The 23,664-nt window shown below is 44.5% G+C and overlaps 1 protein-coding gene across 1 annotated transcript in view; it reads right to left on the bottom strand.

Moving 5' to 3' along the window:
• Window positions 1-11,889: 11,889 nt before the first annotated feature.
• pdhx (pyruvate dehydrogenase complex component X) overlaps window positions 11,890-23,664 on the bottom strand; it is a 69,547-nt gene continuing 57,772 nt past the window's right edge. Inside the window, exons 8-11 of the mRNA XM_064951674.1 lie at window positions 23,273-23,331; window positions 19,516-19,674; window positions 16,308-16,372; window positions 11,890-13,012 (exon numbers count right to left, since the gene is read on the bottom strand). Coding sequence (XP_064807746.1) covers window positions 12,757-13,012; window positions 16,308-16,372; window positions 19,516-19,674; window positions 23,273-23,331 — 539 coding nt within the window. The 3' untranslated portion in view covers window positions 11,890-12,756. The remainder of the gene's footprint in view (window positions 13,013-16,307; window positions 16,373-19,515; window positions 19,675-23,272; window positions 23,332-23,664) is intronic.

Below are 23,664 nucleotides of genomic sequence, written 5' to 3'. Positions count from 1 at the left end.
GCACACATTCAGTGCACAACAGCACACCCTACAATACAAGTCAAATGCAGTCACAGCTCTCAGGCACCTGTTCGAGCACATAGAAACTCACTCAAACACTGTCCCAAGTACTCACAAGTTACAATAGGTACCCTAGTTAGCGAGCTCGGTGAAACTTGTTAACATAAATCTTTATATTGTCCACATTGTAACAAAACGTATGGTTGCATAACAGCACATTGTGTAACATTACTTGGTTTTGTAATAACGCAAAAGTTAAACAATTTATCACACTTCGGGTTAAACACGGTACCGGGGAAAAACTAGCTTGGCATGTCACACAAAACACGTAACAAAACAATTCCACACAAAGACATGGGGGGTAACAGAGGGAATATATATGTAGTGTGATTAGGGAATGTAAACCAGGTGTGCGGGGAAACAAGACAAAACAAATGGAACAATGAAAAGTGGAGAGGCGATGGCTAGAAGACCGGTGACTTCGACCGTCGACTGCCGAACGCTGCCAGAACAAGGAGAGGAGCCGACTTTGGCGGTAGTCATGACAGTACCCTGCCTTTGCGCGTGGCTCCAGCAGCATGCCGACACCGGCCTCGGGACGACCCGGAGGGCGAGGCGCCGGGGCGATCTGGCTGGAGATGGAGGAACTCCGGCAGCGTTGAAGGGTCCAACAGGTCCTCCACCGGAACTCAGCACCTCTCCTCCGCACCGTACCCCTCCCACTCCACGAGGTATTGAAGGCCCCTCGCCCAACGTCTCAAATCCAGGATGGACCGAACGGAGTACGCCGGGCCCCCCTCGATGTCCAGAGGGGGCAGAGGGGGCGGAGGAAGATCCCCGTACCTCAGACTCCTGGAGCGGACCAACCACCACTGGCCTGAGGAGAGACACATGGAACGAGGGGTTAATTCGGTAATCGGGGGGAAGCTGTAACCTGTAACACACCTCGTTCACTCTCCTCAGGACTTTAAATGGCCCCACAAACCGCGGACTCAGCTTCTGGCAGGGTAGACGGAGGGGCGGGTTTAGGGTCGAGAGCCAGACCCAGTCCGGGGCCTCACCGGGGTGACAGTCCTCACTGTTTTTTTGGCGCAGTGCGGCCCGCTGGAGGAGAACATGGGCGGCTTCCCATGTCTCCTCCGCACGCCGGAACCAGTTGTCCACCGCAGATGCCTCGGTCTGACTTTGATGCCACGGCGCCAGAACCAGCTGGTACCCCAATACGCACTTGAAGGGGGAAAGGTTAGTGAAGGAGTGGCGGATCGAGTTCTGCCCCATCTCTGCCCAGGGCACGGAAGCCGCCCATTCCCCCAGGCCAGTCCTGCAATAAGACCGCAGAAACCTGCCCACGTCCAGGTTCACTCTTTCCACCTGCCCATTACTCTCGGAGTGAAAACCTGAGGTAAGGCTGATCGAGACTCCCAGACGTTCCATGAATGCTCTCCAGACTCCCGAAGGGAACTGGGGACCTCGATCAGACACTATATCCTCAGGCACCCCATAGTGGCGGAAGACGTGTGTAAACAAGGCCTCCGCAGGCCGTAGGAAGACCGGGCAGAGGGAGGAGACAACAGGACTTAGAGAAACGACCCACAACAACCAGGATAGTGGTGTTTCCCTGTGAGGGAGGGGAGCGGGACACTGGAGCGGAGCGGGCTCTGTACATAATGCCTGCTCAACACGACCGGCACTACTAGGAAGGAGGCCGGGAGTATGGGAGTCTGATCCATGGGCCTCCTCCGTGTCATACAGCCGGGACAGTGCGTCTGCCTTCACATTTTGAGAACCTGGTCTGTAGGACAGGGTGAACACAAAATGGGTAAAAAACATGGCCCACCTTGCCTGAGTGGGCTAGTAATAGTCTCCTCGCTGCCCGGATGTACTCCAGGTTGCGGTGGTCAGTCCAGATGAGAAAAGGGTGTTTAGCCCCCTCAAGCCAATGTCTCCATGCCTTCAAATCCTTAACCACAGCCAACAGCTCCCAGTCCCCCACATCATAGTTCCGCTCCCCCGGGCTGACCTTTTTCGAGAAGAAAGCACAGGGACGGAGCTTCGGTGGCATGCCCGAGTGCAGAGAGAGCACGGCTCCTATCCCAGCCTCGGAATTGTCCACCTCCACTATGAATGCCAAAGAGGGATCCGGATGAGCCAGCATGGGAGCCGAGGTAAACAGAGCCCTTAGGTGCCCAAAAGCCCTGTCCGCCTTTGCCGACCACTGCAAACATACAGGATCCCCCTTCAGCAGTGACGTAATGGGAGCCACCACCCGTCCAAAACCCCAGATAAATCCGGTAGTAATTGGCAAACCCTAAAAACCGCTGCACCTCCTTTACCGTGGTGGGAGTCGGCCAATTACGCACGGCTGAAATGCGGTCACTCTCCATCTCCACCCCTGAGGTGGAAATGCGATACCCTAGGAAGGAGACGTTCTGCTGAAAGAACAGGCATTTCTCAGCCTTGACGTACAGGTCATGCTCCAGCAGTCGTCCAAGCACCATGCGCACCAGGGACACATGCTCGGCGCGTATAGCGGAGTATATCAGAACGTTATCGATATACACCACTACACCCTGCCCGGGCAAGGCCCTGAAAATCTTGTCTACAAAGGATTGGAAGAATGATGGAGCATTCATCAACCTGTACGGCATGACGAGGTACTCATAATGCCCTGAGGTGGTACTGAACGCCGTCTTCCACTCGTCTCCCTCCAGGATACGCACCAGGTTGTAAGCACTCCTGAGATCCAGTTTAGTGAAGAAGCACGCCCAGTGCATTGACTCACCGTGGAGATGAGAGGTAGCAGGTAACTGTACCTCACTGTGATTTGATTTAGACCTCGATAGTCAATACACGGGCACAGACCTCCCTCCTTCTTCTTTACAAAAAAGAAACTCGAGGACGTGGGTGAAGTGGAGGACCGAATGCACCCCTGACGCAGGGATTCAGAGACATATGTCTCCATAGCCGCCATCTCCGCTTGTGTCAGGGGATACACATGACTCCTCGGAAGTGCGGCGTCTACCAGGAGATTTATCGCACAATCCCCGTGTCGATGGGGTGTTAATGAGTCGCCTTCTTTTTGGAGGCGAGAGCCAAATCGGCATACTCGTTGGGGATGCACATGGTGGTGACCTGGTCTGGACTTTCCACCGTGGTAGCACCAATGGAAACCCCTACACACCTCCCCGAGCACTCTTGCGACCACCCCGTGAGAGCCCTCTGTTGCCATGAAATAGTGGGGTCATGACGAGCTAACCAGGGAACAATGAAAAGTGGAGCGGCGATGGCTAGAAGACCGGTGACATCGACCGCCGCCCGAACAAGGGGAGGAGTCGACTTCGGCGGATGTCTTGACAACAACATAACTTGCAAGCCGAAGGTCAGGCAAAATAGAACAAGAAGAGGGTATGGAAGTACAGATAACCTGCGATGGGCCAAACCAAAATATACAAACCTTTTAAAATCACGTGTATGTACAAGCAATAGACAATACAAATATACTTGCACACTCCCTGGACATCCAACCACCCTGGTCCACCACTTAACTCAACCCACACCTCCAGCTGGATGCAAATTTAGAAAAGGAGAGGAAGAGAGAGACCAAGAGAGAGGAGACTAAATTGTCATAGAACATTCAGTATTAAACAGAACAGCTAAGGAGAGGGCAGACGGGACAAAGCATCCACCAAAACATTGTCCTCCCCCTTAATGACGAATCTCGAGGGGAAAAGCTTGAAGGTACAGACAACACCGCATCAGCCTCTGTTTCGGACTCTGCATAGTAAGGCTTCAACAAATTCACACGACAGAGCTGTGTAGCCTTTGTCCTTTGTAGATTTGCAACCACATAGTTCAACGCCGAACCCTGACGTACCACTGTATATGGCTGTATACATTTTGGGAGGAGCAGACAAAGGAAGGAAGGTCAGGCATAAAAGTTACAGAATAGTCCGCCACCTCGCTGGCCTCTACACCAGACTCAGACATGGACTCAGAGCGGCTCATTGCAAGAGTCGCGGCACAAGCAGTAAACACTTTGGAGAAACTCTGAGCACTTTCATCTGGCACCTCTGAGATGGGCCGAAGGCATGGAAACTATGGGAGGTGGTAATCCACCTTGCCAGACCCACACACTGGCAAGGTAATTTCCTAGAATCATCACCACTCCTTCGACAGGCAATGTGGGACGCACTCTTATGATGACCTCACCTTGTACCAGATCTGTTGAGTGCACACGTTTGTGTAAAGGCACAGACAAAATATACAAACCTATCCTTCGGAGCAAGACACGGTGTCCTGTGTCCGTCTCTGGATAATAATGGAGCACTGACTACAGAATGAAAGACTGAAGCACCAGTGTCTCGCAGGACTTTAAATGGGACCCACTCTTGGTTACCTATCAGCGATACGTAACCCTCTAACAAAGGGTGAATAGATGGGTGCACTGTCAACCATACCCAATGGTTCTTTTAACTGGTCCTGAGGTGGAACAATTGAATCCCTTACCTTAAAAGCAAGTGCTGCTAATGCCGTAGGCTTTGCGGGTGCATTAATCCCAGAAGGCCTAGCTTTAACTCTTAAGGACAGGGCATTCATTTTTCCAATGACCTTTACCATGGTAGTAATTGCAGATTTTGACATGATCTGATTTCACATCGGAACCACAGTCAACTCCTTGAGACAAGATGAGGCCCAGTAGGAAATATTTTTTGCCACAAAACTCTTCCTGCGACCATAATTGCGAAGACAGGGTTCCCCAAAGTAATCTTTGTGTCAGCACATGCATCAGCACAACATGTCAGCCTCAGAGGAGGTCTGTACATTATGCTCATTTATGTATGTGGCAAGGCGGTCAGAGACAGAACTGCTCCAGCACAACTAAGCTGCACAACTGCTCATAGGTTGTACCATCCAACAAAATGAACCATCGGTTAAACTGGATGTGCAAATCCCGTGTGAACTCAACATAAGTCTGTCAGCTTTTATCCAGGTTCTAAACCGCTGGTGATACGCTTCAGGAACTAACTCATAGGTGTGCAACACAGCAGCTTCAACTCTTCCATAGTTCTGGCTGTCAGCAACGTTAAGAGCCAACAGGCCTCTTGTGCTTTCCCATTTAGCACACATTGCAACATCAGTGTACGGTCGGTGTCAGGCCAATTTATGGAAACAGGTACCCTTTCAAACAGTAAAAGAAATCTCAGGTTGCTTTCCACTGAATTTCGGCAGGATCCTCAAGTTTCCAGCTACGTCGAAGGAAAGCTGAGCACGACCTCTGGAGAAATCATCATCTGTCATTAAGAGACATGTCAGAGAGCTTACCATCTCTGACCTATCATGCTCTAGTTGTAGCAAGATTTCCTTTTGCTGTTCAAAAGATAAGACAGGATTAGGGGCATTTGCTGTGGACCGAAATGTAGCAAAACCAGAAGAAAATTACCCCATTAGAATGCTGGATTCGATCAAGTTGGCCGTTAGTATGGACTTAACCGTCTAGTCAGACGTTTATCATCAATCTCAATGATACGCAACTCCTCCCTCGGGACTTGGAAGAATTCCTCAATGTTAGCCATAGTCAAACAGTCAACCAATTATGGACAAATAACAACCTGCTCTCGCCCCAATTGAGTACACCAAACCAGACAAAACAGAAGCACAGTGTCAACCACAAAATAGAAAAAGCTTCCCAATTCCTATTACTAGCTCAACCATTTAGTTCCACACGTGACATGCTGGTAGAAATGAGATGATGGGTTTCAGTTTTCCTGCATTAAAATCACCAGCCACTAGGAGCGTCACCACTGGATGAGAATTTTTTGTTTGCTTATGGGCAAATATGAAAAATATAGACCTCTTCTGAATGCCTGGACCTGTTAAGACATGAATGTATGGTTCACTGCTTTGATGAAGCTCAGTGGGTGGGGGAACAGGGAGGGGTAAGGTGGAAGGAGAGAGAGAGGGTTGGAGTGGTAGAGCCGAGGGAGAGAGAGGGGCGTGGGGCGGTGTAGAGTGGTGGAGTTCATCCCTCTGTCTGTCTCCGTCTCTCTCTCCCAATGTTGAATGAAGCCCCCCCCCAACTTCCCCCACATCACAATGAGCAGCAGGCTGTCTGCCTGACCTGCATGTTCCCCATTGGGTCTGTAATCAAACATCTCCATTATGTCAGATCCCTTTAACCAAAGCTCCAAAACTCTCATGGTCACATGTACGCACGTACATATGTGCACACACCCATCATAAGTTGGATCTGAAGGACATCTGGACACTAGTATAATAGCCAAACCATCACACCATGACGGTATTGGCCCTCTTCATGACAGTATTGGCCCTCTTCTGTCTCCATGGCAACTGTCCGTGGTATTACTGATGTCATGTGACTCGCCATGCTGTGTGTTTGTAAGTCTGACCTCCAGCCCTACACTCCAGACACTACACCATGCTCTCCTTCCTTAAGACCCAGCCCTCATTTCATCAAAACCATGTATCTTCCAAAACAGCCAATTGGACGTGTTCCTCTACAGCGAGCGGTGCCTGACTTCAGATGTTCTGGGTATTGGGCTGTATGCTCCATGTAGCTCAGTTGGTAGAGCATTGTGCTTGCAATGCCAGGGTTGTGGGTTTGATTCCCATGGGGGTGCCAGTATGAAAATGTAAGCACTCACTACTGTAAGTTGCTCTGGATAAGAGCATCCACAACAATGTAATGACAGAGGCAGGCAGCCTCTGCTCAGGGAAAGAAATGTCACTGTGGTAGAAGGCTGGCAAAATGTCAAAATCCTTTTGTCATAACTGCCCAGCGAGCCCATAATGTTCTAAGAGCCATATGTTTCTTATAGCATGGTTGTCTTATGGTTATTTTGCATCCAACCTTCCCACTACTTACTGGGGAAGGATGTTTACTTGGCTTTGGAACATTCTCAGCACATTTAAGCAAACTTTACAAAAAAAGCATTGTTTTCTCGGTTACTTTAACAGAATGTTTCCTACAAGTTCAAACGTGGTTACATTTAATTTCAATTTTGGTAATGTTCTAGGAAAATTCTCCAACTGATTTGGCATTGGGAATGTTATGAAATAGTTCAGAGAATGTAAAGAAACAATGTTCCTCTGTGGGAATTTCAGTACTTCAGCATTGTCTATGGGTTTTTTTCTACAGGTTTCTTCATGCTTCTATTTAAAGGCATGTTCTCAGAACGTTCAGAAACATAATTTCTAATGGGAATTTCAGTACTTCAGCACATAAACCACAAGACGACATTAGTAACATTCAAAGAATGTTCTAAGAATGTTATTTAAAACATATACATCTGTTGTCAACAACAAAAATCTCTAGTTCCTCTATCTCATTTTTGTTTTTGCCCTAGCACTACACACCTGAGCCAAATCATCAACTCACCATCAGACTTTTATTATTATTATTATTATTATTTTTCACCTTTATTTAACCAGGTTGGCTAGTTGAGAACAAGTTCTCATTTGCAACTGCGACTTGGCCAAGATAAAGCATAGCAGTGTGAACAGACAACACAGATCAGGTGTGTAGTGCTAGGGCAAAAACAACAATGAGATAGAGGAACTAGAGATTTTTGTTGTTGACAAAGGATGTATATGTTTTAAATAATATTGTTCTCAACTAGCCTACCTGGTTACATGGAGTAAACAATTAACAAGTCAATAACACAGTAGAAAAAATGAGTCTATATACAGGTGTATAGTGCTAGGGCTAGGGAAAAAACAAAAATGCGCACCAATTTGGGGCCTAGGAACAGGATTGAGAACCACTGCCCCATGACGTTAAAGTGTGTTGGCTGAGATCAATAATTGGCCACACCTGATCTTGATGAAGGTTTGATTCCTTTGAAATGGGGTCTGTTTGAATAGCCTAAAATGAACAGCTTGTACGAGGAATAAAATAAAATACATAGCATGCTTGCTTTATCTTGGTGGCGTAGTGGACTAATTCCATGGCTAGAGAACAGAAGATGACAGGGTTGAATCTCACTGATGTTGTGCCACAATAAAAATGTATCTGTTAGCATGGTTAATAGTCCTGTGTGGCTCAGTTGGTAGAGCATGGCGCTTGCAACGCCAGGGTTGTGGGTTCAATTTCCATGGGGGACGAGTACAGTAAAAAAAAGTATGACAATGTATGCAATCACTACAGTAAGCCACTCTGGACAAGAGTGTCTGATAAATGAGTAAAATGTAATTAATGCCTAAGCAAATTAATGTCCATGTGTCTGTCTTATCTGTGCTTGGTGTTCAAAACAGTTAACCCAAAATAAGCTGGAAATCTTATTGAAAGATTTCAGGATATAACTCAAAATAACCTTAAAATGTTCTCAGAAACCTCCTGCAACCTAAAAATGTATGTTCCCAGAACAAGTGACATTTCCCATCTGTTCTGAGAATGGAAATTGATGGGTTCAAACCCAGAACCAATGGGAAACCAAAAATGTATGTTCCCACAACTTCCAAGGAACTAAATGTGCTAGCTGGGTAGTTACCACAGTCACAAAGTCATAAACCTTGCCTATTTATCTTCTTGAAATTAGATTTAAACCTAACCCTAATCTTACCCACACTGCTAACATGATGCCTAACCCTAACCTAAAATTAAGACCAAAGAGCACATTTTTGTTTTCATGAATGTTTATGATATAGACTTTGTGCCTGTGGATGAAATGTCCAACACCATTCCGGAACACTTCTTGACTTCCCAATAAAAGACAGCCCCGCTGTTTGTCAATAGACCTATTAAGGTTGTGATTAGTATACTGTTGCTACATTAGTTCCTAATGGCAATGTGAATGTATCCACGTTACCAACACTCCCACCTGTCTAGTGCCAAGGTTCTGTGGTAGGTGCCTTCCTCATATGGCATCCAAACAATGGTTGTGAAAGGATGTATAAACTCATAATTTAGGAGCAATGACCACCCCCTCTCCATCCTGTGAATGTCCCTGGTATGACACTGAGTCTTTGATGGACCCCCTCCATAGCCGCTCCCCTGGTTGTCGAATCAGACCTTTGACCAAATCTAATCTATGGGCCAATGGTTGTCATAGGTGGACTCAAACCTACTGTACATGCATGCAACAGCTCCTGCCTCCCCTGCATCCATATATACTATGCAGCAGCCTGCACAATGGAGGGGATATGAGACCATTACTATGGAATTCATGGATTCAATTTACAATTGGCAGAGATGAGGATGGAGATTATCTTGGCTGGTGCGGCTATTGGGGGATTTAGGGTAATAGCATATTTCATCCCGTGTAAAAAGCAAAGCTATACCACATAGAACGTCTTGCACATATTCTGTATACGTAAAATATCATATGGTACGGCACTGTCAAAAACAATAGCTGAACACCACAAAATATTAAGCTGGCCTTTCAAGGTTGTGTGTGAGATAGGGACAGTGGGAACAGAATAGATTCTATAACAGGAGTATATTCCCTATATTGTAGCGAGGTTGTTATAACTCCAGCTGAAATGTTCAGAGGTGTTTGTTCTTTTCTCTTTCTTTAGCGCACCTTCCATCACCGTGGTAACTAGGAGACAGTGGCTGGGTGTGTGTGGAAATGGGTGGAAGAACAGTGGGCACACTGTAGAAAGCAGCTGTGTGGTGCCAATTGCCCCTGAACCCCCGCTTGTCTATCTCCCCCACTCCCCCTCCCCTCAACACAGAATGCACACATCTTTCCCTGCTTCCAAAGCAACGGCTCCTGCCAACCTCAAAGGAAGAACAAAATGTTCTCTTACCACGGTCATTGTAGTGTGGTTGTATGCAGTGTGAGCGATGGAAACAGCACTGTCACCGGTGAAATAGTGCGAAGGACCCTGGGTTATGCATTGGTGTTGCCTTTTACGAGGGGACTCTTAATTGGGTCCTGGTAATGGTAACCAGTATAATTTTAGTGGATTTCATGTTTCATTGGTGTGTTCATTTCTCCTTTGAAACACATGGAATACTATAGCCCTTCTGAATATAGCAAGTGTTTGAATTTTCTGTGCCTACAGTAGATAGAATCAGCAATTTCCTGAAAGACAATGACATATACACTGAGTACACACACATTACAAACCTGCTCTTTCCATGACATAGGTGAATCCAGGTGAAAACTATGATCCCTTACTGATATTACTTGTTAAATCCACATCAAATCAGTGAAGATGAAGGGGAGGAGACAAGTTAAATGATTTTTAAGCCATGAGAAATGGATTAAGTGTGCCATTCAGAGAGAAGACAAAATATTTAAGGGCAAGTCAAAATATTTAAGGGCAAGTCAAAATATTTAAGTGCCTTTGAACAGGTTATGGTAGTATGTGCCAGGCACACGATTTGAGTGCATTTGTCACGCTCAACAGTTTCCCGTGTGTATCAAGAATGGTCCACCACCCAAAGGACATCCAGCCAACTTGACAACTGTGGGAAGCATTGGAGTCAACACGGGCCAGCAACCCTGTGAACCGCTTCCGACACCTTGTAGAGTCCATTCCCCAATGCATTAAGGCTGTTCAGACGGCAAAATAAAATGTACATTACATATGCTGATGTAAAAAGGCCTTTATAAATCAATGTGATTGATAGGTAGCGTGTTTAGGGATAGATAGCGTGTAAAGGAATGTTTGAGAGTATGGGTGCTGTAACGAAAAGTGTATAATAAATAATAATAATAAAAGTGGGTTGGCGCCCCCCCTTGGGTTGTGCCGTGGCGGAGAACTTTGTGGGCTATACTCGGCCTTGTCTCAGGATGGTAAGTTGGTGGTTGAAGATATCCCTCTAGTGGTGTGGGGGCTGTGCTTTGGCAAAGTGGGTGGGGTTGTATCCTTCCTGTTTGGCCCTGTCCGGGGGTGTCCTTGGATGGAGCCACAGTGTCTCCTGACCCCTCCCGTCTCAGCCTCCAGTATTTATGCTGCAGTAGTTTGTGTCGGGGGGCTAGGTTCAGTTTGTTATATTTGGAGTACTTCTCCTGTCCTATCCGGTGTCCTGTGTGAATTTAAGTATACTCTCTCTAATTCTCTTTCTTTCTCTCTCTTGGAGGACCTGAGCCCAAGGACCATGCCTCAGGACTACCTGACATGATGACTCCTTGCTGTCCCCAGTCCACCTGGTCGTGCTGCTGCTCCAGTTTCAACTGTTCTGCCTGTGATTATTTAACCATGCTGGTCATTTATGAACATTTGAACATCTTGGCCATGTTCTGTTACAATCTCCACCCGGCACAGCCAGAAGAGGACTGGCCACCAAACATAACCTAGGAAGAAACCTAGAGAGGAACCAGGCCTTGGCCTTTCTAGGGAGATTTTCCTAGCCACCGTGCTTCTACACCTGCATTGCTTGCTGTTTGGGGTTTTAGGCTGGGTTTCTGTACAGCACTTTGAGATATCAGCTGATGTTCGAAGGGCTATATAAATACATTTGATTCTCATTGGACAAGTGCACGTATGTACGACCTGTTTAAAAGCGCTTCTCACATTGTGTGTCAACGGAGCAGGTCCCAGGGTCATCCTCCAGGCCATGTGATCTCTCACAAGGGGGATAAGATGAAGCCGGGAACGCCTCAGATCTCCAAATCAAACTTATATTGAGCACCTCTGATTTAACAAAGATGAGCTCTGTCGGGGTAAAGGGAGTGGGATACTGATGTCATTGGACACACTGGAAATGTTATACAGTGTCTGTGTGTTTATGGAAGATACAGTGCCCCACCAATGCTGACACACACATGTAAACAGCTGTTCTAAACATACTTAAGAGCGCAAATCCATCTGCCGCCGGAGGCTTAACACCCCTTTCTAGCCAGCAAATTATTCTAATTGGTTTCTATGCAATAGCCATGATGCAAATCTCTGGCTTCAGATTCCAATTAAGCACACACAGACCCAGACACATCTGTATTTACACTGGAGAGGATTATATAAGACAGGATGAAGGAGACATTGGTAAATAAAACACAGAACAGTAGGCCTTTTGTGAGTTGAATGCAATTTATTGGTTTGCTTTGTCTATATATATATATATATCTGTTTTGGGGATGGTTATGATAGACTACATTTGTATTTAAATAAGTTAAAACCTTTCATACACACAATCGTGAGAGATATCAGTGGACTTCTTTGCTTTCCTCAACCTATCAGGAGACCCAAAAATCACAACAGTCAGAATGTTCAGAGGAATTTCAAAGTGCCACTCACTCCGTCAGGGGTAGAATGAGTTGCACAGAAGAAATGCAGTGCTTTGATGGCCCATAATAAACACGAAAGAAAAGTACAAAAACATGTTAGAATTATCCAGGTGAAAGAATGAGAACTAATTGTGACATGGGTCGTTGCATTGGGACTTGATATATGGGACTGGAATAGCCACTTTAGATACCAACATGGTGTGTTAGAATAGCTCCCATGCAGCTCCCACCTCCCTCAGGTTAACTGAGACGTACCCTGTTATGGTAACATTTATCTGGGGCTCCACTACAGAACATAACCCTCTGCAGCAATAGTACACTTACACACCTCCAAAGCCTTAGGAGTGATGATCCGGACATAGCATAGGTCATAAACAGTCAAAACGACTATATACTATGTACAGGCCAATAGCACACCTAACATTGAAATGTGCATTGACAATGGTCATTTAGTTCAAATTTACTTAAATTAACTGTCTGACCTCTTCTCTTACACGCATGAAATAGGCTTCAAGATGGAATTGTTTCCCTTGCTCTCTTTCACTTCCTCTTCCTCCCCCTCTCAGTTCAGTGTCATGCGCTGTGGCCGCTCCAGGTTGGCACGGAACTTGTCCAGGAAGCGTGATGCCAGCTCGTCGTCCACAAGGCGCCCATCGCTGGACAGCGTGACGGTCATCAGCTGCTGGGTGCTCAGGGCACCGGTCTCTTCGGTCAGATGCAGCACAGCCCTTGATGTTCCCACAGCCAGGATACACGCCTGGGGAGGGTTGATCACCGCACTGAACTCACTGATGCCAAACATTCCCAGGTTAGAAATACTGTGAGAGAGAGCGAGAGAGAGATTTAATCCTTCATGCCAATAAAGCTCATTTGGTTTGTGAGGAATCGGGAGGAATAAATAGGGGAAGGAGAGATAGGAGAATGAGGGGGAGGTATGAAGGAGTGTGAGAAAGAAAGAAGGGTGGTGAGAGAAGGGAGGGAAATGAGAGAGATAGGAGACAATGGATATCCCATTATAAGTATGGCTCAGCCAGGGAAAACATGCAGACAATTAACCAAGGGGAGATTACAGTCAGAGATAGCGGGGCCTTTTTTACTACCGATTCCCTGTTACTAATAAATTCAATAAAAACATACACTCACATCGTAAAGAAGGGTGAGAGGTGAATTAAAACTGAATACACCCGAGCAGTGGAATATATATAGGTGAATATAGGTGAATTAAAACTGAATACAAGAGGACACCAGAGGGAACATTTCCTCAACAGACAAAGACAATGTGCCACTTGTAACAACAGAGGTGAACACCGAGAGAGACCATCCTATCTCTGTGTCTGGTGAGCAATAACATCCATAGGCAATTTGCTGTGTGGCTTAATGACATACAGGCCTTGGGGATGGATGGACGAATGGATAAAGTTGGTGTCTTAACGACAGTTCCACAGGTGCTGGTTAATGTGAAGTTAATTGGATTTTTCGAATTATCTTTGAAAGACAGGGTCCTGAAAAAGGGACGTTTCTTTATTTGCTGAGTATATCTTCAAGGAGAGATAGAAAGAGCTCACATCCTCTATAGGAATTAATTATACTCCTCTCCGAGACAAAACCCCCATTTATGTCTAAAAGACCCCATTAATTTGAATGCATTAAAACAGCCCGCCCTCCCTCCACTGGAATGGATGGCCATGTAATTGATGGCTCTTGTCGTCTGGCCACATTCTCTTCATGCCTGCATGTGATAATGTAGAATATGCATAATATATGGACTAGCTATTTTATGGGTCTGGGTTATAACTAATAGCAGGACATTTAGGACTGCTTCCCTATCAGCAGACCACTGAACGATACATGAATTATTACATCATGCCTTGTGCAATGTACAAATCTTCCCCCGTGAAATAGTTCCCAATCATTTGAATTGTGACATCATGCTGTAAAATGTCTCCCTGCGTGAAAATGTTCCCAGTTCAATAATTGCACGTGCAACCCTTTATGTGGATGACTGAGATCGTGCGGAAGTCTCTCCCTCCATCTCGAAAAACATCTCAAATTGACTTCACATCTGCCAATCAACGGTGGCCAGGAGTATTGACCAATAACAAGATGCTCGAGGTCAGCATATAAATACCCAGACTGTGCGTCAAAGTGCTGAGGGTTGATGTGAGGTGAGATTTTTTGCGTTTGCCAATTTTGATTGACAATCCATATTTGTTAATTTAACTCGCTATACAAACAAGTTAAAACTGTACACCTCGGGGGCCTCCCGGGTGGCGCAGTGGTCTAGGGCACTGAATCGCAATATTATATTTGTGCTTGTTGGCTGTACCTGCACCAAAACTTCCTTCATAGCTTGTTTTCCAACTTTTGAAATATGGAGCCAGCACTTATATTTACATGACTGCTCAGAACTTTTTTTGTCATGGCTCTCTTGTTCCTCTGCAGCAGACGTAGTGCCTTCAGAAAGAATTCACACCCCCTGACTTTTTCCACATTTTGTTATGTAACCGCCTGACTTAAAAATGTATTAAATTCAGATGCGTCACTGGCCTAGACATTATACCCTATAATGTCAAAGTGGAATTATGTTTTTAAAATTAACAAAATACGAAAAGATTTCTTCAGTCAATAAATATTCAACCCTTTTGTTATGGCAAGTGTAAATAAGTTCAGGAGAGAAATAAAGTGCTTATGAATTGCATTCGGAAAGAGTTCAAACCCCTTGACTTGTTCTACATTTTGTTAAAGCCTTATTCTAAAATGGATGAAACACACACACACACACACACACACACACATATATTTTAATCAATCTACACCTCATAATGACATAGTGAGAAGAATACCCTGAAGTATCACATTTACATAAGTATTCAGACCCATTACTCAGTACTTTGTTGAAGCACCTTTGGCAGCGATTACAGTCTCAAGTCTTCTTGGGTATGACGCTACAAGCTTGGCACACCCGTATTTGGGGAGTTTCGCTCCATTCTTCTCTGCAGATCCTCTCAAGCTCTGTCAGGTTGGATGGAGCGTCGCTGTGCAGCTACTTTCAGGTAACTCCATAGATGTTCAATCGGGTTCAAGTCCGGGCTCTGGCTGGGCCACTCAAGGACATTCAGAGACCTGTCCTGAAGCCACTCCTGCATTGCCTTGGCTGTTTGCTTAGAGTTGTCCTGTTGGAAGGTGAAGCGTCGCCCCAGTCTGAGGTCCTGAGCAGGTTTCCATCAAGTATCTCTCTGTACTTTGCTCCACTCATCTTTCCCTATATCCTGACTAGTGTGCTAAGACAGTATTTACGAAAATAAACTGAAGTAAAAAATAAATAAAACATGTGAACCCAGGTCTGTAGGGTTGTATTAGTGGCCTATAGCAGCTGAGGCCTCTCCCAGTCTCTGCCGCTGGATAACATCCCCACAGCATGATGATGCCACCAACATGCTTCATCGTAGGGATGGTGCCAGGTTTCCTACTAACATGATGCAAGGCATTCAGGCCAAAGAGTTCAATTGTGGTTTATCAGGCCAGAGAAATTTGTTTCTCATGGTCCCAGTCCCTTAGGTGACTTTTTTGGTAACTATAAGCAGGCTGTCATGTGCCTTTTACTGAAGAGTGGCTTCCGTCTGTCCAGAAGGACAACCATCTCCACAGAGGAACTCTGGAGCTCTGTCAGAGTGACCATTGGGTTCTTGGTCATCTCCCTGACGAAGGCCCTTCTCCCCCGGCCAGCTCTAGAAAGAGTCTTGGTGGTAAATTAGATATCTGTATTTCACTTTCAATACATTTGCAAACAGGTCTAAAAACATGTTTTCATTATGGGGCATTGTGTGTGTAAATGGTTGAAGAAGAAAAAAATACTTAATCCATTTTGAATTAAGGCTGCAACAACAAAATGTGGACTAAGCAAGGGGTATGAATACTTTATGAAGGCAATGTATTGTGAGCAATATGTTTGGAATGTCAAGTCACTATAAAAATCACAGTATCCCATCGCAATACATATAGATTCGTGAGAATCGCAATACATTTCGTATTGGCACCTAAATATCACGATATCATCGTATCGTGATGCCCCTGGCAATTCCTAGCCCAATAGCAAGGGCTTGTTGTGTTTACCTGAAGGAACCTCCCTGGTACTCATGAGGAAGCAGCTTCCCATTTCGAGCCTTCTGGGCCAGTGCCTGGAGAGAAGAGATCAGCATTTAGTCAGTCATCTAATGTAGTCAGATGAACCTCTGGGGACTTACTCTAAAATGAGATTGTCAGGGATAAACTGGTTTACATTCTGCCCTAACTCAAATCAATGATCTACTGTCTAGAGGTGATGCTGGTTCAACCATATCTATCAAATCAGGTTTCAAGCAGTTCCAGTGATATCGTTGAACCATGAAGTCCATACTGTAATGTTGAAATGCTGACAACCTCCCTCCAACATGACATGGTTAACATTCTAAAGGCAATCCTCACACAGAGTTCATACTTTCAACACCCCAACTGCTTTACTAAAAGGGCTTCACACCAGAGCTTCTGTTAGCATCACTTAGATAAACCTAGGCATCAACACACACAGAGCGCTGTCCAATACTACTCTGTTGAACCCCATCGAAGTCAACACATTGCTTTTTCATTAACACAATGAGAGCTAAATTGGCTGAGCGGGAGGAAACACTGCAGGCTATTGCTTTTAATGAAAAATCCCACTAATTTAGAGTTAAAGGCTCTGCAAGGTCAATCTGTCATTTGCAGTGGCCATACAGCATTTACTGCGATACGGCCTCTGTAGTCAAGTCATTCATACTACTTATGCTTTGCGGATCTCTGCATTGTTAAACCAAATTAGGAGGTGCATGGCATAGCCACATGGAGATCGATTTGGCCTCCGCAGGCGCCGCAATTGCGTCACACCCTCCATACGGCGCCTCGGGACAGCATTGCAGGATCGAGCATAAATCAGCTATTAGTCTTTGGAAGGAGCCTAAGCAGGTCATCTGGGGTGAAATGTGACGGCACTAGACTAATGACAACAATATTCTGCTAAATTAACATTGGTAAATGAACGTTGTGTGTAAACAATCAGTTGACACCATTGTTGATTACAAGTCATGGGTAAACTTCAAACACAGTAGTACTTTTGTATACTATACATTTTCCCTTTATTGGCTACAGTGGAGTGAGAGCCCAAGTTGCTGCTTCACCAAATGTATTAAGTGCGTCATCCTCCCTATTGACCTGAATCGACTAGACTGAGTAAGGGAGTTGACATGACTAAGTGAGCAGAGAAGACAGAAGAGCAGTTCTCTAATGTAATGGTGCTTTACAAACAATAACATGAAAACACACATTCCCTTCTTCAATCAAAAGTAAAAAAAATCAATATGACGCATCATAATCCTACATACAGCTCTCATGTACGTCATGCTCATTCAAATGGAAATATGCTTTATAGATATTGCAGTGAAGCTGCTTTTATCTAAAACACTATGTCAAAAGACCCAGAGGCGCAATAGAACACACAGGGATCCATTTGCGATAAAAGCACTGAAAGGAGAAGCAATCATGTTTTCAGTGGATTCAGGCATGGTAGCCAGTGAGCGCTCTGTGCATTTTCCAGACCACATGTTGTATTCAATTAGCTGCTGATAAGGGGTTTACATTCTGCCCTAACTCAAACCAGGCTTCTGACTCACATGTCATGTGTAGTAAATGTGCATGAGAAAGAGAACTGTCTGAGTGTATATACATGGTTGTGTGTGTGTCTTGTTAGCGATTGTGTGCACTCTGGGGAGAGTCAATATTAGAGAACAGTAATGAGTTGTGGCGGGCCACAAAAATCGGGAGCACATGTCCACCGCATCATTTGAAGGGATTTACATTGTCGCTGCTGGCCACACAGCCTAATCACTAGCCTCTTGAGACAGAAGTCTATTTCTTAAGCTGGCACACCGGTGTGTTGTGTGTGTGTGTGAGAGCGAGCAAGAATGAATGTGCATGTACAAATGGGTTTGAGCTCTCCCTCCCGCTCTCCCCAGCTGCAGGCAGTCACCTGAGGGTAAGGACTGACTCGTGGTTCTGTAGACTCCATTAGTGGCCTATGGCAGCTGAGGCCTATGTAAACCTACCCCCACTATAAACCTCTTTATATACCTTCTACTGATCTAGCATGGTGATCTTTTCTCATCATATCTGTATGTATATTTAGGTATAATTATGGCACGTTCAGTTGATAGCTGGATGCTGAAATGGAGATGGAGGGAACTTGAGTCTTAAAAATGTCCAATAACTCAAGACAAATCAAAAATCACATTTTATTTGTCACATGCGCCAAATACAACAGGTGTAGGTAGACCTTACAGTGAAAGTCTTATCAACAATGCAGTGAAGAAAAATATGTGTTAAGGAAGTATTTACTAAAATAAACTGAAGTAAAAAATAAATAAAACAGGTGAACCCAGGTCTGGAGGGTTGTACTTCAGGCCTCTACCACAGCATTATCTGCATTATTCTTTGCAGTTCTTAAATCTTGCACAAAGATTAATCGGACGCAAAGGTTTTACTTCAGACACTGGACAAGGCCCTAATCCCTGTAATTCGCATGAAGAAGAGGGGGAGATATAGGGGCCGTAGGTTGAGGGTGCATTATAAGAATCCGACAGCGAGTGGGTAACCTGCCTCTACCATCCGTCCTATTAGTCAACGTGCAATCATTGGATAATAAAAACTGGATGAGCCCCAATCAAGACTATCCTATCAACAGGACATTCAAAACTGTAATATCTTATGTTTCACCGAGTCGTGGCTGAACGACAACATGGATAACATACAGCTGGCGGGGTTTATGCTGCATCGACAAGATAAACCAGCTGCCTCCGGTAAGACATGTATTTGAACCCAGATCTGCAATACTCCCTGGTCCATGTCCAAGAAGGTAAATGCCACCAACCCTGCTAATGTGTTTACCTAGAGAGTGATTCAGAACGAGCCTCCACACTACAAGTCATTACCCAGCCTGACCTTTCTAAAGAAAGCTCCTGAGGAATGCAGTCTCAGTCAGTTTCAGAGCAAAGGGCTGCTGGTGATAGTACAGTCCTACACTAATTTTAGTGGAACTTTAATTTGAGTGTTTAGTAACTACTATTAAATAATGGAGACAGCTAATTCAGCTAATTCCATTTCAGATACTGTAACATTTAATGATTGTAATCCCCTCCGGCCGGGATAGTTAGCAGCTCACTGGCATGTATCTCTCCAACAGTACATAAGGCCACCATTCTGAACTGTGAGCTCAACAGTGCCCGGGTATCGGTAGAGCGGTGTTCAACCCTACCTTGGCATTAGCTGAGATCTCCTGCACCCCCTTGTCAGCAGCGTTCGTGATGATGGGGGTGATGAGGCCCTTTGGGGTCGCCACAGCGATGGAGATGCTAATGGAGTCCAGCGCCTGAGGCCCCTCCCCCGACCAGGTCACGTTGACCTCCGGCAGCTCCTGAAGGCAAAGGTCAGGTCAGATTTTGTCAGAGGAGATTAGACACTGAGGACGAGAAGAGGACTGAGGGGGAGAGATAGTGGAAGGGTGGAAGAGAAGGGGATAAAGGAAGACCGACTCAATGACTCTCAGAATCGCCTACATTTACACATACCCACAACTTGCCATAGTGAGACGGTGCTGCCAGCAATGGACAATATCCAAACAAAATGCACAGTCCACATAGACATCATACAGAATATACAATAACAGAACAGTAAACATAAAACTCTGGAGTATAGGCTGATTACAGTGGGAAAATACAGGTACCTGACAAAATAAAGGAAACGCCAACAATAGGGCCACAGTTTCAATGCACCTTGGCAGAGACGCTACAAGTGTCTGGTACTCTATAGGAGGTATGCGACACCATTCTTCCATTTTATCCTATGTGAGTGTGTGCTCATGATGTACATGCTTTTGCATAGACATATTGATCTAATAATTCTATCGATTTTATTCTGACTATCTTTACAAACTTCCTCAGAAAATGAATATATGTACTATTCCTAGAGCTCTGAAGGCCCTTTTCTGGAGGTGAAATCACAACTGCACTGTGAAAGAACTATTTTCTGCTAGCACTGACTTTGCTGAAGGAAATGAATAAGATCTTCTAAATGACAAAAATGTAAATGTAAAAGCCTCCATATACATAATTGACATCGGATTTCAACATTTGATAACAGCCAGGTTGCCAATGAGGATATTTCCCCCTTACCCAAAGGGTTTCCCACTGCATTCGGAAAGTATTCAGACCCCTTGACTTATCAACATTTTGATACGTTACAACTTTATTCTAAAATGGATTATATATATATATTATATATTTAAAAAATCCTCAATCTACACACATTACCCCATAATGACAAAGCGAAAAAAATGAAATACTTTACTTACATAACAGTTGTATTCGGATGTTGGAGTCATTAAAACTCGTTTTTCAACCACTCCATAAATTTCTTGTTAACAAACTATAGCTTTGGCAAGCCAGTTAGGACATCTGAGTGCATGACACGTCATTTTTCCAACAATTGTTTACAGATAGATTTCACTTATAATTCACTGTACCACAACTCCAGGGGGTCAGAAGTTCGCATACACTAACTTGACGGTGCCTTTAAACCGCTTGGAAAATTCCAGAAAATGATGTCATGAATGATGTTTAGAAGCTTCTGATAGGCTAATTGACATAATTTGAGTCAATTGGAGGTGTACCCGTGGATGTATTTCAAGGCCTACCTTCAAACTCGCTTGACATAATGGGAAAATCGAAATTAATCAGTCAAGACCTCCACAAGTCTGGTTCATCCTTGGAAGCAATTTCCAAATGCCTGAAGGTACCACGTTCATCTGTACAAACAATAGTACGCCAGCATAAACGCCATGGGACTGTCATACCGCTCAGGAAGGAGATGTGTTCTTCCTCCTGGAGATGAACGTACTTTGGTGCAAATCAATCCCAGAACAACAGCAAAGGACCTTGTGAAGGTGCTGGAGAAAACAGGAACAAAACTATCTATATCCAAGGTAAAACAAGTCCTATATCAACATAACCTGAAAGGCCGCTCAGCAAGGAAGAAGCCACTGCTCCAAAACCACCATAAAAAAGCTAGCCTCCGGTTTGCAACTGCAGATGGGGAAAAAGATCCCACTTCTTGGAGAAACACCATCCCAACTGTAAAGAACGAGGTTGGCAGCATCATGTTGTGGGGGTGCCGTAATAAGCTTACATTGGTGCTTTCACAAACTCCAAAACAGTTGTCACTGACTAGTTGGATATTAATTTCCCACTGAGCTAACAATTTATGTACTTACAGCACTCACATAAATTAGTTTGTATCAGGTTTATTTTATTGACATATCACATGAATGCAACGGTTTGTCAATTTTGTCTCGTTGTCATGAATAGGAAAATTTGAACACACTCAATTGTGGGGCAAAATACAATGAAACATTAACAGCTCTTGGCACGACATTTTTTAACCCTTACTTTACCAAGTAATTTAACTGAGACGGCATTCTTATTTACAGCAATGACCTGGCGAATAGTTACATGGGAGAAGGGGGGGGTGAATGAGTCAATTGGAAGTTGGGGATGATTAGGTGGCCATGATGGTATAAGGGCCAGATTGGAAATGTAGACAGGACACCAGGTTTAAGACCTCTACTCTTACAATAAATACCATGGGATCTTTAGTGACCACAGATAAATCCACTTCAAAATCAGTGTAGATGAAGGGGATGAGACAGTTTAAAGAAGGATGTTTAAGCTTTAAGACAATTGAGACATGGATTGTGTATGAGTGCCATTCAGAGGGTGAATGGGAAAGACAAAAGATTTAAGTGACTTTGAACCGGGTATGGTAGTAGCTGCCAGGCGCACCGGTTTGTGTCAAGAACGGCAACGCTGCTGGGTTTTCTATGCTCAACAGTTTACTCTGTGTATCAAGAATGATCCACCACTCAAAGGACATTCAGACAACTTGACACAACTGTGGGAAGCATTGGAGTCAACATGGGCCAGCATCCCTGTTGAGCACTTTCAACACCTTGTAGAGCTCATGCCCCAACAAATTGAGTGTGGAATGTTTTCTCAATGTTTTGTACACTCTGCGTATAAGGGCTGGACATGCAGATAAATGATAGGTTAAGCATTTCACTGTACTGTTCTACACCTGCCATATCCTTTGCATGTGACAATAAAACTTGAAACTATACCCTGTCCTATCACCACGATTGATAAGATACAATAAGATGTTTCCACAGCAGTAGGGATGGGCCAGGGTGAAAGGTGAATGGGCCAGTGTGATAGTAGATTCACCGCTCAGACAAAAGGCACGGCCGCAGGTCCTAACAAAGTGGTGAGCCACGTTCTCATCTTTTATTCACCTCTGTCCCTGTCTCCATGGATACAGTCAGTCACACAAAGGAGCTATATTCATATTCAAAATGCACATTATGAAAATCAAAGCTTACCCTCTCCACAAATTGTACTAGCTAAGGCACCCAGCTGAATCCTACAGATTTTGTTTGCTGATTACATGCCCAGTCTTCAGACAGAGCGCAGGAAATGCAAAATCTAGACATTTTCCCTAATACAGAAATGTTTTCCTTCTCTCTCTTTCCTTGCCATGAAAAATGTACTAAATTAATTTAGAAAAACTTTCCAAAAAGGAGTATTCACCTCTCAGAATTCCCATCAACTGGCCGAAAGACATGCTAGAATTAACTGGGCATTGGTGTCTATTTATAAGTCTGCCCATCATCCAGACAATAGTAAGCTCTGTGCCTGCCTTAGCCTACCACCAGTCAGTCGATAAATATAAAGGGGGATGTCTGAACTAGGGACAGATGGGGAGGAATGGCTTCAGGGGATCTGCAATGGTGAAAGTGACGTGGCTTTGTTGCTCAGTAAACTAAAACCAAATAAATTCCAGGGTGTGAAGCAACACACATTTTGCAAAGGGCTGTGCACTTTCTATGGGCACTGTTGATATATCAAAAACATTTATATGGAAATTAACATTGACAGAATGACTGAAACAGTCGTGGTACTTACTCTAAGCGTAGCAGCAGCGGCCTTGATGATAAAATCATTGACGGACACTTTGATTTCCGCTGAAAAAGAAAAGAGAAAAAAAAGACAACAGTTGTCAAACACTCCAGATCTATAATTCAAGAGCTGCGAGTCAGGTAAGTTAATTATCCAAATACCAACTGCTCCAAAGACCATGGCAGGTGACATCTGGTATGCAAGCTATAGGATGATGTGAAGAATCAGACTTATTAATCATGTGTGTTTAGGACAAATAGAGGCCTCCCAGCAAACAAAAAATTGGTTCAGCTAAAGTTACCAGAACATTCGTAAGGTCGCGGCAAATATTCTCATAACACAAAATGTCCGGTCGTGATGATGATTATAGAGTGTTTGTACATTATAAAACATTTTCC

Source organism: Oncorhynchus masou, chromosome 31 (genome assembly GCF_036934945.1).
Source record: "Oncorhynchus masou masou isolate Uvic2021 chromosome 31, UVic_Omas_1.1, whole genome shotgun sequence".
Taxonomy (NCBI): Eukaryota; Metazoa; Chordata; class Actinopteri; order Salmoniformes; family Salmonidae; genus Oncorhynchus; species Oncorhynchus masou.
The sequence above is the reverse complement of the archived record's forward strand: the minus strand, read 5'-3'. Positions and strand labels throughout refer to the sequence as shown.